Source organism: Acipenser ruthenus, chromosome 12, assembly GCF_902713425.1.
Source record: "Acipenser ruthenus chromosome 12, fAciRut3.2 maternal haplotype, whole genome shotgun sequence".
NCBI classification, from domain to species: domain Eukaryota; kingdom Metazoa; phylum Chordata; class Actinopteri; order Acipenseriformes; family Acipenseridae; genus Acipenser; species Acipenser ruthenus.
The window spans coordinates 39,620,681-39,633,830 of NC_081200.1; the positions used below are offsets into that span (position 1 = coordinate 39,620,681).

The window sequence follows — 13,150 nt, forward strand, 5'->3', positions numbered from 1 at the left end:
TCCTGTGCTCCTCAGCTGTAAAAAAATAAAAAATAAAATAAAAAAGCAATGCAGCAGTTTGCTTTTCAATTATAGTGGAACTGGAAAGGTGTTAAGAACAATGTTATTTCGGAAGTGTGGAATTGTGTCAGTGCTACTGAATGCATTTCAAGATGTTCAGACCCTCGCATGCCTTTCATAATATTGCTCCAAGCTTCACTTGGTCCCCGGCCGTGACCAAGCACGCTTCTGGAACCTCTACGGGAACTCAGGAGCTCTTTACAAACACGGAGTAACCACTGAAGTGCAGCCATTTTGTGCCAACACTTCACACAACAGCACCCTTTTCTTTCAATGTCCCAAATGATTTTTCTTGGAAAGTGCACGCCGTAAAAATAACTTCTTTCACATTAATTGTCATCGGACCAGGTCCAAGAGGAAGCTTCTAGTGCTTTAAATGTGTCACTAAGGAGATTAAAACACATGAAATGAATACTATTTCCATGAACGTGGCAGTACAACCATACATCTTTTTTTATTAAGTTATGGAAAGACAAGTATACATTCGGAAGCCAAATAAGCAATAATACATTAACTTTGAAAGTGCCAACAGATTACAAATCACTAAGTACCTGCCCAGATCAGGTCAACTTTGCACCATAGAAAATGTTGTTGACAGAAATAAAGAAAAAATGACCCCCCCCATTTTTTGGGGGGATCTAACATCTGATTGTCTTATTTTTTTTTAAGAGACAATTAATGCCAAGGTTAACCTGCTGTTTTCAATATGATAAAACAAACTTTAAATAGTTAAGTAACTGATATATTGCCTGTCGCTATCATTGTCTCAAGGGACACAAATTAACAGGACAAAAGCTCTAACTGTGTTTCGATTGCTGCCTCAGTATAACTGAACAGAGTGCTGCTGACTGACAAGGTGATTTCCATTTTTAACACACATATGAATCTCTCATTGAAGATGGACATGTATGAGCTCTCCTGATGCGTGCCCTTGTACAAAGACAACAATGTTCCAATTTAAATGCAAATTCCTGAAAGAAACATGAAAGATTTGCCATGTCATGTTTATTATAGACTTTAACATGCGGATTCATTTTTTACGACAAAAAAAACCAAAAAAACCCACAATGTAATAAAGTTTGTGTTAAAACTAGAGCGTGCCAAAAGTAGGTACAAGGCTAGCATTTAAAATGTATAAATTCCCCGGGCATTTGTTAAAAACTGAATCCGTTGTTATGAAACGGTTTACAGTTGTTTGCACAAGTTATTATTGATGCCCTGTCAGTACCAGGGTTCAAATCAATTATAAAAATAACACCTTAAGCCTCAAAGCAGGAGCCTTTAAAACTAAAATAGCTGCTAACTCTTTTGAAAGCTGAAGGCATTATAAATAGTGATGTGCCTGTACCTTTGTGCCTTAAGCTTTGTTTGGACTATAAATACACGGTGGACAGAAATGAAACAGGCCTCTAAGGAACGAAGGAAAGAAACAACAAACTTGAGAATTTTCTCTTTTTTTCCACCTCTCGTTACAGCGTGCCAATCGAACGGCATTTTCTTCTCTGCATGACTCTGCCTTATGAAAGTCGTGCCTTCCCATATTAAAAGTAAGGTTAAAACAAAAACAAATCTGCGACCACTAATTGTAAATATGCTCTTTTATTATGTCATTAACTGTGGTATATTAGTAGATTTTGGCAAATTGTTGCACTGAGATTATTAAAATCAGGGGTGGCAGGGTAATTATTTTGGTATTATGAATTTGAGCTGTTTTCTTTTCGTTATTATAACTATGTATTTGTTGGAGAATTCATAGGGCAGCCTGCTCTATGTTCAGAAGATATATTTGATACATGACTAGTGGGTGCTGTGGTGCATATACCATTAGTATTAATACTCAGAAATGTTGTAATACTAATTATTCACATGATAAAAGTCAATGATTGTTTTTATAAGGCTAATGTAATGATTTGTCAAAATGAAGGCTTCCTTTTGTCAAAGAACAAATACCACAGGTCAATTCTGTCCCTTTGTATGTTCAGGTATAGTGAAAATTCCAGCTTGTCTGTGAAAGCTTTTAAAGAGCTCCTTATTAACGCTTCAGTAACTGTAGCTAACATTGTAACGTGGATGAGTTTAGTTTGGCCATTGAGATGACAGATTGCAATAACAAGCCTCTGGGGGATTTTTTTTTAATTTAAACTGAAGTGCTTTTAGCAGCAACATTCTGTCGTCATGTAGTCTGTGTGGACACACTTCCATAGGAATGATTTATAACCGATCATGGTTATATCCTTATGACTGATGCACAGTAAATTACAGTGGAGAATAATTATATATATATATATATATATATACATATATATATATATATATATATATATATACATATATATATATACATATATATACATATATATATATATATATATATATATATATATATATATATATATATATATATATATATATATATGAATTGCGATGGAGACATTTTAGTCAAAACATTTCTCCCTGAATTTACTAAGCTTCTTTTAATATGTAATTTGTTTTTAATATAAATACAATTACCCCCTCTGCCCAATTAACAGTACAAAAAGGGGGTACAGGTTAAGTGAAAAGGATAAGATGACTACCAGTAATCCTGCTTGTGCTTTTCACCCTACACAGTAGACTGTTAAGTGGACACATACGAATCTGCTTTTGTTGTTGCCCTGCAAAGGATAGCTTTAAGGCAAGCGTCCATCAGATGAGAGGACTAATTCATTTCAGCATATACCCAATACCCTCTCAGATGAGAATCTTTCAGGAAGTGCTCAAACCTGCTTGCACATCCAAAAAACCTCAAAAACACCTTCCCTGAGGGGAGACATTGGATACTAGTCTTTAGAATCTGACAGAAAATGCCTTTTGAGTCCCTAGAAATGCATATGTGAACCCAACACACGCTGCAGACCCTGGAACAAAATACAGTCTGGGATCTTTACAGCAAGCTTATTCATTCAAACTCAATGTATTAACATGTCCTTTTTTTAAAATATGTTACATAGACTTGCCAGGGACTTTTCCAAGGTGAACTATTGTAGCTAAATATGCCTTTATTTTAGTTTCTTTGGGTGAGAGCATGGAAGACAAACTAGATTAGAATTTTTAAAAATTCAGTGTTTTAATGTAACTGCAATACCATGTACATTTTGAGCTATAAGAAGCATAATCTATAAAAAAATAATCAAATTATACAATATTTATTAAATGTGCATCATATATTATTATTATTATTATTATTATTACTAAAAGGTAGATGAGCATTATTTAAATGTGCAGTCTACTCATACCATTCTAGGGAGAAGCAGGTACACACATTATATACATTTGAGGGAAAAGCTAATGCAGTAATAATTCTTAACATATATTGAGTGTGTTATTTATTATAAATGCATGGAAATCTGCACCCACACATCTCATTAAATGAAAGAATAACGATCAAAACAATAACGTAGTTGCATAGGTATTACATGATCGTGTATATGAGTTATAATGCGCAAATGACAAATGAGTATGTGTGTTGTAGGAAAACACAGCTTGTGTTAAATGTAACACACACTGTGTTGTTCTTAATCCAGAGTGTTTTATTTTAATCAAGCACCCTCAATTTAACACGTGGGTGTTTAAGAGTCTACTGTTCATCTGAACAACCAGGACTGTTTCACATTGCAATGTGGATAATAATCATTTTTAAATGCCACATAAATAGAGAAAAAGAGAAGGAAGAAAATTCGAAAAATACTATTTATGATACATTCACTTTACGTATTGCAATTAGAACATCTTGTTTTTTAAGAAAAAAAGAGAGCGTAATTTATGAGAGAACTGCTTAGTTCTTACAGAATGTATTCAAAGTGGATCCACACAGCAGCACCGCATCATATCGAATAGGTAGCCTGTAATAGAACGAGTTCTGTGGAGAGACTTCCAGCAGAGAGGGGTGCGATGCTGAGCGCTTTCCATGATCGTTTTTATTAGAGCACCACTGTCTTTATAAATACAGTAACACATTTTGGTTATGTGAAACTGAACCGTTCGCGCAGAATACGACTGACACACAGGCAGGGCCATTCCAATTTTGCTGTCCTCAAAAAATGTTAATTTATTGTGTGCACTAAAATAATTGTTCTTTTATTTATTTATTTATTTATTTATTTATTTAGGTGTGTTTGTTGTTGATGTTGTTGTTGTTGTTGTTATTTTTTTATCAAACGGTGCCTGCTTTGTCGTAGTTAGGGTATGTGCTCTCTTGGTTGTAAAACTTTTCAGTAAAACTTTTATTAAACTAGTCTGTACATCACCCAATCAGATGATAAGCTCTCCATTGCGCATTACGAGACGTCGGCCGTTATTCCTCATTTAAAATAAAACGTCAACATTATCATACCATTCTAAACACTGCAGACAAAGCACTTCTTAAAGCGCTCGACAATGACCTTAACAGAAACCAGATTACTAAACAACTGGACACTTTTATATCAGCCCCGACAGCATCATCAAATACTGTACTCTGTCAACAATAGTATTAGTAGAGCCGACTAAAACTTGCGACAAACTTGATATTATTTAAATTGCATTTTGTTTAATTACTTTACAACTCGGAATATCTGAAATGCATATGGTTGAAGATTGCTATCTATATTGTTATAAACGCCGATCAAGCAGGAATATAGAAACTACACAACGATTGCACTCTTACCAGTTCCGATGTGCGTTCCAAGCACGACCCCTAATAACAAGAAAACCCGCAGAAAGTGGAACTGACATCCCCGCTCAAGTTTTCCTGTTGCCCGTGTCTGGTACATTCCTCTAAATTTGTCGTGCCTGTGCAAGGCTGGTGGTCTTTACATCCACTGTAAATAACCGAATACTGATCTCCAACTTTGCTAAGGAATCAATTCAAATAAAGCGTGCCCAGAGAGCCTTCTCAAATAAATGTATTTAAAACTTGCGTCTGGGTTTTGGAGCCAAAGACTTTCCTTGCTGCTGCTTTGAGTTGGAACTGTTCTGCTTTGCTCCTTCCCTTTGCTCTACTTCCAAAAACCCTAAATCCACCAGCGTTAGGCAAACCAGATGGCTCTGATAAGCGCCTGCAATGCGTCGCCCCCTGCTGCCCAAATTCAAAACTGCATGCGTGCAATTCACCGTCTGCTGTAAGAGTCCTGCAGTGGCGAAGTTGCAACCGCTGCCAGCGCGTGAAAGGAAGGGCGAGACGATCTTTTAATTACTTTCACGAAAGGGATTCTTTACTTCTCTTACAAATAATCAGTATGGCCGACAAACGATTTCCTGAACAGTCATTTAGTTTTCCTATTAAAACCATGTTGTCCTTTGCCGTGTCTGCCTTTTCTATGATACCTTGTAATTGGAAATTATTACAACTGAGTAGTAGTACAGTATGACCTCTAACCGCGAGTGTAATGTATTATTAAAACGCACAAACGCGCTTGTTTAGTTCTAACACTGCAACACACACTCCTGCCAGTTCAACGTAATTGATATTGCTCTGCAAAATAAATCGCAGATTGTTTTGTGTGTGTGACTCGAGAGACAATTGGTTGTGTTGTTTTCTCTCCATTGACATCAGTAGGCTGCAGAGGCTTGATTGACAGGTCGGCTGTGTTCGGAGCTTTGTATACAGTACTGCAAAGTGGAATTCAAGAAGAAAGCAAACCAGGACAGGAATATTATTACTACATTTTTTTTTCGTTCAAACTGCTCATTAAACTCACTAATATAATGATTGTGAATGTAGGGTAGGCTACCACTGAACTTGTGAGATCGATTGCTCATTAAAATCCTTAGCATGTTTTTAAAGAGGTGTCAGTTATGTATTCAGGGATACCAAGCTATTTCGACAGCAAGTAACAAGTAGTCTGAGTGAAGTTATATATATAAAAAAAAAAAGTATTTGATGTCCCTGCCATACAGACGCTTACAATGTGTATATATGTTTGCATAAAGGAGGCAGCTTGAAAACATACAAATATTCTTACAAAAGCAATGTGTGATTTTGAATATACTCCTTAAAGTGTGTTGAAGAAAGCTCGTGCGATTGTGATTTAGTTTAATTACATTTTTAACTACACATGTTTCTATTGTTAAGTGTTTATTTGTTCGGGATCTCCAAGGTGCGCGCGAGGGCCCCAGTGCACACGCAGGCACTCAGTGATAACACCTGACGCTGCACTGGAATGATTACCACACTACCCGATACAATCCACACATTTTTTATTTTATTTTTATTTTATGTGCATATGTTTTTGTTCCCCCTAATGATAAAGCAGTCTGGCAATTGGCTATCCATCAACTTAAGATAGGAGTAAATTCTCGGTACCTTTATTAAAAGGTCTTTGTTTTTGTATACTGTGCCTCACATATTAAGCACATGCATACGTATTAAAGTACCCTAACTATTCCTGTTTTAATTCCACTAATTCTGTTTTACAAAATGAACTCAGGATCTACCCAAAGATATTTTGATGTAAAGGTTATGCCCATACACACACACACACACACAATGATATTTCAGTTTAGTTTATTACTTTTGAAAATGTATTAATAAGCTTGTTTCCTCTTGTTTTCCCAAGATTACCTGAACACAACCTGACAGGGGTATGAGTCCTGTAAAAACGAAAGCGTTCAGGACATCCCAAGGGTTAGGGCTCTGTAAGAGTACAGTTAGATTTAAGCCTTTTTCATTCAACAGTGGAGGAGTATCAGTATGCCTTTCCCATCAGATTGTGGCAGGGATGTCCAGTAAAGTTTTGAATCAGGGGGTAAAGGTAATCATTTGTTTAAACAATAATAATACAAATAAGTACTTAAATGATAACATCTGTTTATTTGCAGCTTCGAAACATTCAAAGCATGGCAGCCCTGGTCCCTGTAGAAAACTGAAAACCGTTTGAGAGTAGCTTCCAAGGGTTTAAACAGCTCGGGCTGGGTTTCCCTGTCAAATTGTCAAAGGGGTCGTTATCAACAATTAAGGTTTTACAGGAAAACACTGAGGACTGCAATGCTTTACCACCGCTTAGCCCAGTGTGATGATAATTAACATGTGACAGCCAAGCAAGCTATTCAGATGCCTGCTGTACCACCCACCTTGTTTGCAAGGATACAAATATTACCCTTTCTTAAAACAAACTTGATTTCAATACTTCAATGTATCTAGGTATGTGTGTATGTATGTGTGTGTGTATGTATCTATGTATCAACATGGTAATTAAAAAGTGCACAGCGCTGTCAGTTATCTGTCTCCATACATAGGCGTGAATCATAAGCTAATGTAATCATTTAAAGGGGGATATAAATGCAGAATGTGCTGCAGTGTTTTTTGCATGATTGTTAGGAAATGACCCTGACATTAACAGATACGACGGCAGCAGTAAGTTATAGAATAGCCCTTGTGCTAGGCCTGGTTCCAGAGAAATATCCCAATACGCTCAACTGCACAACAAACACATTTGTCTTGTTTATTATTCCTTGTTTATTATTCTGTATGCATGGTGGGCCATGCATACGGGACTGGAAAATTGCAAACGTAATACCGATCCACAAAAAGGGAGACAAAACCGAACCAGGTAACTACAGACCAATAAGCCTGACTTCTATTATATGTAAACTTATGGAAACTATAATAAGATCTAAAATGGAAAATTACCTATATGGTAACAATATCCTGGGAGACAGTCAGCATGGTTTTAGGAAAGGGAGATCATGTCTAACTGACCTGCTTGACTATTTTGAGGATGCAACATTGACAATGGATAATTGCAAAGCATATGACATGGTTTATTTAGATTTCCAGAAAGCTTTTGACAAAGACCTGCATAAAAGATTAATCCTCAAACTGAACGCAGTAGGGATTCAAGGAAATGCATGCACATGGATTAGGGAGTGGTTAACATGTAGAAAACAGAAAGTACTGATTAGAGGAGAAACCTTAAAATGGAGCAAGGTAACCAGTGGTGTACCACAGGGATCAGTATTAGGTCCTCTGCTATTCCTAATCTACATTAATGATTTAGATTCTGGTATATTAAGCAAACTTGTTAAATTTGCAGACGACACAAAAATAGGAGACACTGTTGCAGCAGCAAAGGTCATTCAAAATGATCTAGACAGCATTCAGAACTGGACAGACACATGGCAAATGACATTTAATAGAGAAAAGTGTAAAGTATTGCATGCGGGCAAAAAAAATGTGCATTATAAATATCATATGGGAGATACTGAAATTGAAGAAGGGAACTATGAAAAAGACCTAGGAGTTTATGTTGACTCAGAAATGTCTTCATCTAGACAATGTGGGGAAGCTATAAAAAAAAGGCCAACAAGATGCTCGGATATATTGTGAGAAGTGTTGAATTTAAATCAAGGGAAGTAATGTTAAAACTTTACAATGCATTAGTAAGACCTCACCTAGAATATTGTGTTCAGTTCTGGTCACCTCGTTACAAAAAGGATATTGCTGCTCTAGAAAGAGTGCAAAGAAGAGCAACCAGAATTATGCCGGGTTTAAAAGGCATGTCGTATGCAGACAGGCTAAAAGAATTGAATCTATTCAGTCTTGAACAAAGAAGACTACGCTGCGATTTGATTCAAACATTCAAAATCCTATAAGGTGTAGACAATGTCGACCCAGGGGACTTTTTTGACCTGAAAAAATAAACAAGGACCAGGGGTCACAAATGGAGATTAGATAAAGGGGCATTCAGAAAAGAAAATAGGAGGCACTTTTTTACGCAGAGAATTGTGAGGGTCTGGAACCAACTCCCCTGTAGTGTTGTTGAAGCGGACACCCTGGGATCCTTCAAGAAGCTGCTTGATGAGATTCTGGGATCAATAAGCTACTAACAACCAAACGAGCAAGATGGGCCGAATGGCCTCCTCTCGTTTGTAAACTTTCTTATATTCTTATGTTCTTAATTAAGCCTGATTATTGTTACAAACTGCAACAGATGTTAAAAGCACACTCAAGAATAAAGATACAGTACTCTCTGCCTATTTCTTACACACACGTACATACAAACATTCACATACACCCACACATACATCAATACCCGCACAGACACACAAACACACGCATACATACATACATAAATACATGCATACATTCACAATTCACAGAATCATATGGGTCCAGATACAAGCTGAACCTTAATCAGTAGTTGCAAGGGCATCAGAGATCTGCAATGGGACCTGACACTTTGTTTTTACTACAGTAGTTTGGGTCTTTCATATGGTAAGCATAAAAAGAGCTGAGCATAAGAATCCTCCTGATGTTCAGAATCAATCTTCATACACTGACTAGCATATAGTGTTCTGGTCTTTGTCTTGGAAATTTGCATTAGTAACATTCCCAGGGCATGTTTATTGCGCAGTGCTGAAATCTCCGATGCATTTCTTTCATTTGAGGCTTGGGTAACAACTAATTATAAACACATGTCAAGGCTGAAAAAAACAACAGCGTTTCAGAGGGAACAGACAGAAGACTGGATTTGATGGTGTTGCGTAAAGGTGACCGGCATTCCTTTGCTTCAGAGCGAGTGTCGCTTGCCTGTGTTTTATCTTCTGAATGTCTGAACACTCTCTGTTCCTCGCGGGTTTCTGAAACCCCTGGGACTTTATTGGTCTCATAAACCAGGGCCCTCACAGGGAAGGTACAAGTCAAAGGGTCTGGATTTCATTACTCCAGTCTTACAGCCAGGCAAAGGGAAAAAGTGCAAAGTAGCTGGGTCACAGTTTGATATGCGAGATCAGTCAGCTTTTCTTTCTGGGGTTTATGGTCCTGCATTGAAATATGAGACTCTATAACAGCCTTTTCTTTAAAAGGCTAATGCTAGGTGATACATTGAGCAGCTATCCCAGTGCAGTTCAATTTGTTTTGCTTTTCCATTATGATTATGGAGGTTGGTGTTTCGTTACCTCGTGATTGTGAATCGTCTTTGTTAGTCATCAGTGGAGTGCTATGCTTTAACACAGCAGTGCCGTGATGCCTTATAGAAGGATCCAGCAGGATCAGAACTGATCACTGTGGGTCAGAACTGTTTTTCATCTCTCTTCTAAAAAACAGCAGATCTGCCTTGAAAATGAAGATTTCTCTCCTAAGTGCCGCTGGTTCTATGAGTTAAAAAGCATGTTCAAGGGAGATTTTGACTCAGAGTTTTATCAGTTAAATTGGCTACATGAAATATGTGTTGCATTGAAGCCCCCTTTAAGGTGGTATTGTGCGTCTTTGTTTTTAAGGGGATTTATTATACCACCCCCTGGTAGTTGAAAGTTGAAATATTCAGCTTGCTTGTTCAAAATGAATTAAACATCTGCTCTCCTGATTAGTCTCATCACAGGCGCGTAGGAAACCAAATAACAAAATTAAAAAATCTAAAACACTCCCGCACACTGTATTTTGCCAAATATCACTTTTTCTATTCTTTAAAAGAAAATAGAAATTAACGTTTCGGTTGCAAGACCTTCGTCAGAGCATAAAATGAAGAGAGGTATTGAAGTCATGAGCTTTAGACATCAGTAGTGTAATGTCTCTAATTTAATTACTGCAGAATGCACCCTATTAGATATCCTTTGAATGCAGCACCCTATTAGATATCCTTTTAATGCTTTGGGGTAAGAGAAGCAACCACACAATGATATAATAACCAACCTCGGTCATAGTCCATCAGTCAAAACAGATCTATTGACGTTGGGGTTGTGCCTAAGCATTCCTGGAGATGAGCTGAAAGAAGGCACGTCATGATTCTATTGAGCAGAAATGTTTTTGATTAGAATTCATTATTAAGCTGTATGACTTCTCGGAGGCGAGGCGCCCATTCCTCTGCCTTGTCTTCTGTCCCCTTACCTTTTTGTGATGTTTGTAATTATTTTGTGGGTTTTGAAAAACTTTTTTAAATTTTTTTATTTAACTTTTCTGTGTCTGCCTTCTTGTGCACAGCTGTCTATGGTCCTCAAAACAAAAATAAACTTGCTCTTCAATCCTTGTTCAGTCGATGGCGATGAGTTATAGCACAGGACAGTAAGGTTTCAATCATTAAAAAGTGAAGCCCCCTGGTTATAGCACCCTCTGTAGCTCCTGGGGATTCTTCAGTCATCACAGTGGAAGCACAGCAGGAATCAAAAACCAAGGTACTGAACCGGAATACAATAAACAGCCACCTACTCCTCTCTTAACATTTCACTCCCTTGTTGGTGTTGAAATAAACCCTTTATATAAGTTAATGCCTTGCGATGTGAAGTAAAAGGTCAAGAAAGAGTTAAGAAACTGACATTATTACAGAAGATGCGATTTACCTTTGTAGTCATGTCTTATTATTACAGCACAATGGGAGTACAGTACTGTACTACCATGGCCCGATCTTTACCAACTTAAAAAAAAAAAATTAAGCAATGCCATTAGTATGATTCGTGAATAATATGGTTAAAAAATAACTAAATGTTGAATTTACAAAACCTCTAATGGCTCATGTAAGAGTTCTACCTTAGCTTTTCTTTCCAAGTTGTGCACCATACCAGTCTGTTCTTCCTTTTAAAAGACCACGATTTTAAAGTGACACTCTCTATTTCACAGCAGACCAGTCTTCACACCCCAGTCCAGAATGGTAAACTAGACCCTGCAGAATTTCATGCTGACTCCTGCACTGTGCAAGGGTGGCAATCAATCACACTTGAGCTCAATGCAAGGTAATCTAAGAATGGAGTTTGTCACGGTATGGATAGAGGGGTTCACTGCCTGCTATGTAGATCAGTAACCCAAGACTCCCACCTGAAGAAAAACATTTAAAAACGCTTATTCAGCACCTACTGTATGTCGTTGGACAGCTTTAATCTCCTAGATTTGTTTGCTTTTCCTTCATTTTCATTTTGTGAGAAACAGTACACTGTAGGGTATACCTATATTACTACCTATATACAATTTATTACTTGAGGTACACCAACTCACACATACAGCAAATCCCTTATTAGTGATCAAACCAGACCTGAAACGTCTCTTTTTTTAAAATCATTACAATAGGGCCTTTCCTAGCGTTTTGGCAACGCAGTCAAACAGGGATGGCTTTCATACCACAGTAAATGATCTGGGCGGGTGTTCATATTTTTCAGCAGGCAAGTATGTGGATGTCTCTGCCAGCCGAATTTGACAGATGGCCTTGCTGTGTGGGCTTGTAAACTCGGGTCATGAACGAAAAACAAGAGCAAGCTTTAAACACGTCACTGATCAGACATCTTGAGCTATTATGAGGGATGCAATACGTACACACACACACGCTGAAAGATCTCTGGTGTTTGCTGTGTTTTGAGACATGATTGAGATCTACTTTTACCAAGGAAAAAACTCTCTACCACCTATCCATGCCCACTGAAGGTCAGAAAACGAACCCGAACCCGAACCCAACTCCCAAAAAAATACCCCCAAAAAAAGCCTCTGCCTAACCCATCACCCTCATATTTCGAAGGTTTTGAAGATGTAATTAGGTCCTAAATCATGCCTGGGATACTGGGATGGTTGCCAGCTTGTTAAACCCTAGTGGGAAGAGCTAATATTTCAGAGTTTCAGACGTGCTCAAAGGCAAACAGAGGTTAACAGTGCAGCTGATGTTTACTAATAATGTTCGCTCTGTATTTTCTTCTAGCGTTCATAATGTCTGCCTGTAATGATAGTCAATTTAGACGTCAGCTAAATCCAAAAAAGTAAACAGCAAGGGGAACATGCTGGACTGAACAGGATGCCTCATACCTAAACTGTTTTGCTTTTATTACTGTTGCTTTGAGATTTTTAGGATATGTTTTCATTGGGGGAGATTTCCGAGAGAAGACTGTGACTGCAAACTGTCGTTACACACAGCACACAGAGCAGTGCTACAATAGGTAGACAAGCAGGGCTCTATTGCTGTATAAGATAAAACCGTACATTAGAGATTGCTGTACAAAACTGCAGAATAATTGGACATTCGAGAAGATAAACTGAAGGAGAGGCATTGCAGACTCATGTGTATCCGTCATGTTAAAATAAAGTGGTCAGTTAATTCTTTAATTAACTCCTATTTTTTGAAAGGAGAAAAAAAAAATCATGTTAATGTTACACAATGAA

General features: G+C 37.6%; 1 protein-coding gene across 1 annotated transcript in view; it reads right to left on the reverse strand.

The window, feature by feature from the left end:
* LOC117416903 (inactive tyrosine-protein kinase transmembrane receptor ROR1-like) overlaps window positions 1-5,069 on the reverse strand; it is an 82,876-nt gene extending 77,807 nt beyond the window's left edge. Inside the window, exon 1 of the mRNA XM_034028381.3 lies at window positions 4,745-5,069. Coding sequence (XP_033884272.1) covers window positions 4,745-4,850 — 106 coding nt within the window. The 5' untranslated portion in view covers window positions 4,851-5,069. The remainder of the gene's footprint in view (window positions 1-4,744) is intronic.
* Between the last annotated feature and the right edge of the window lie 8,081 nt (window positions 5,070-13,150).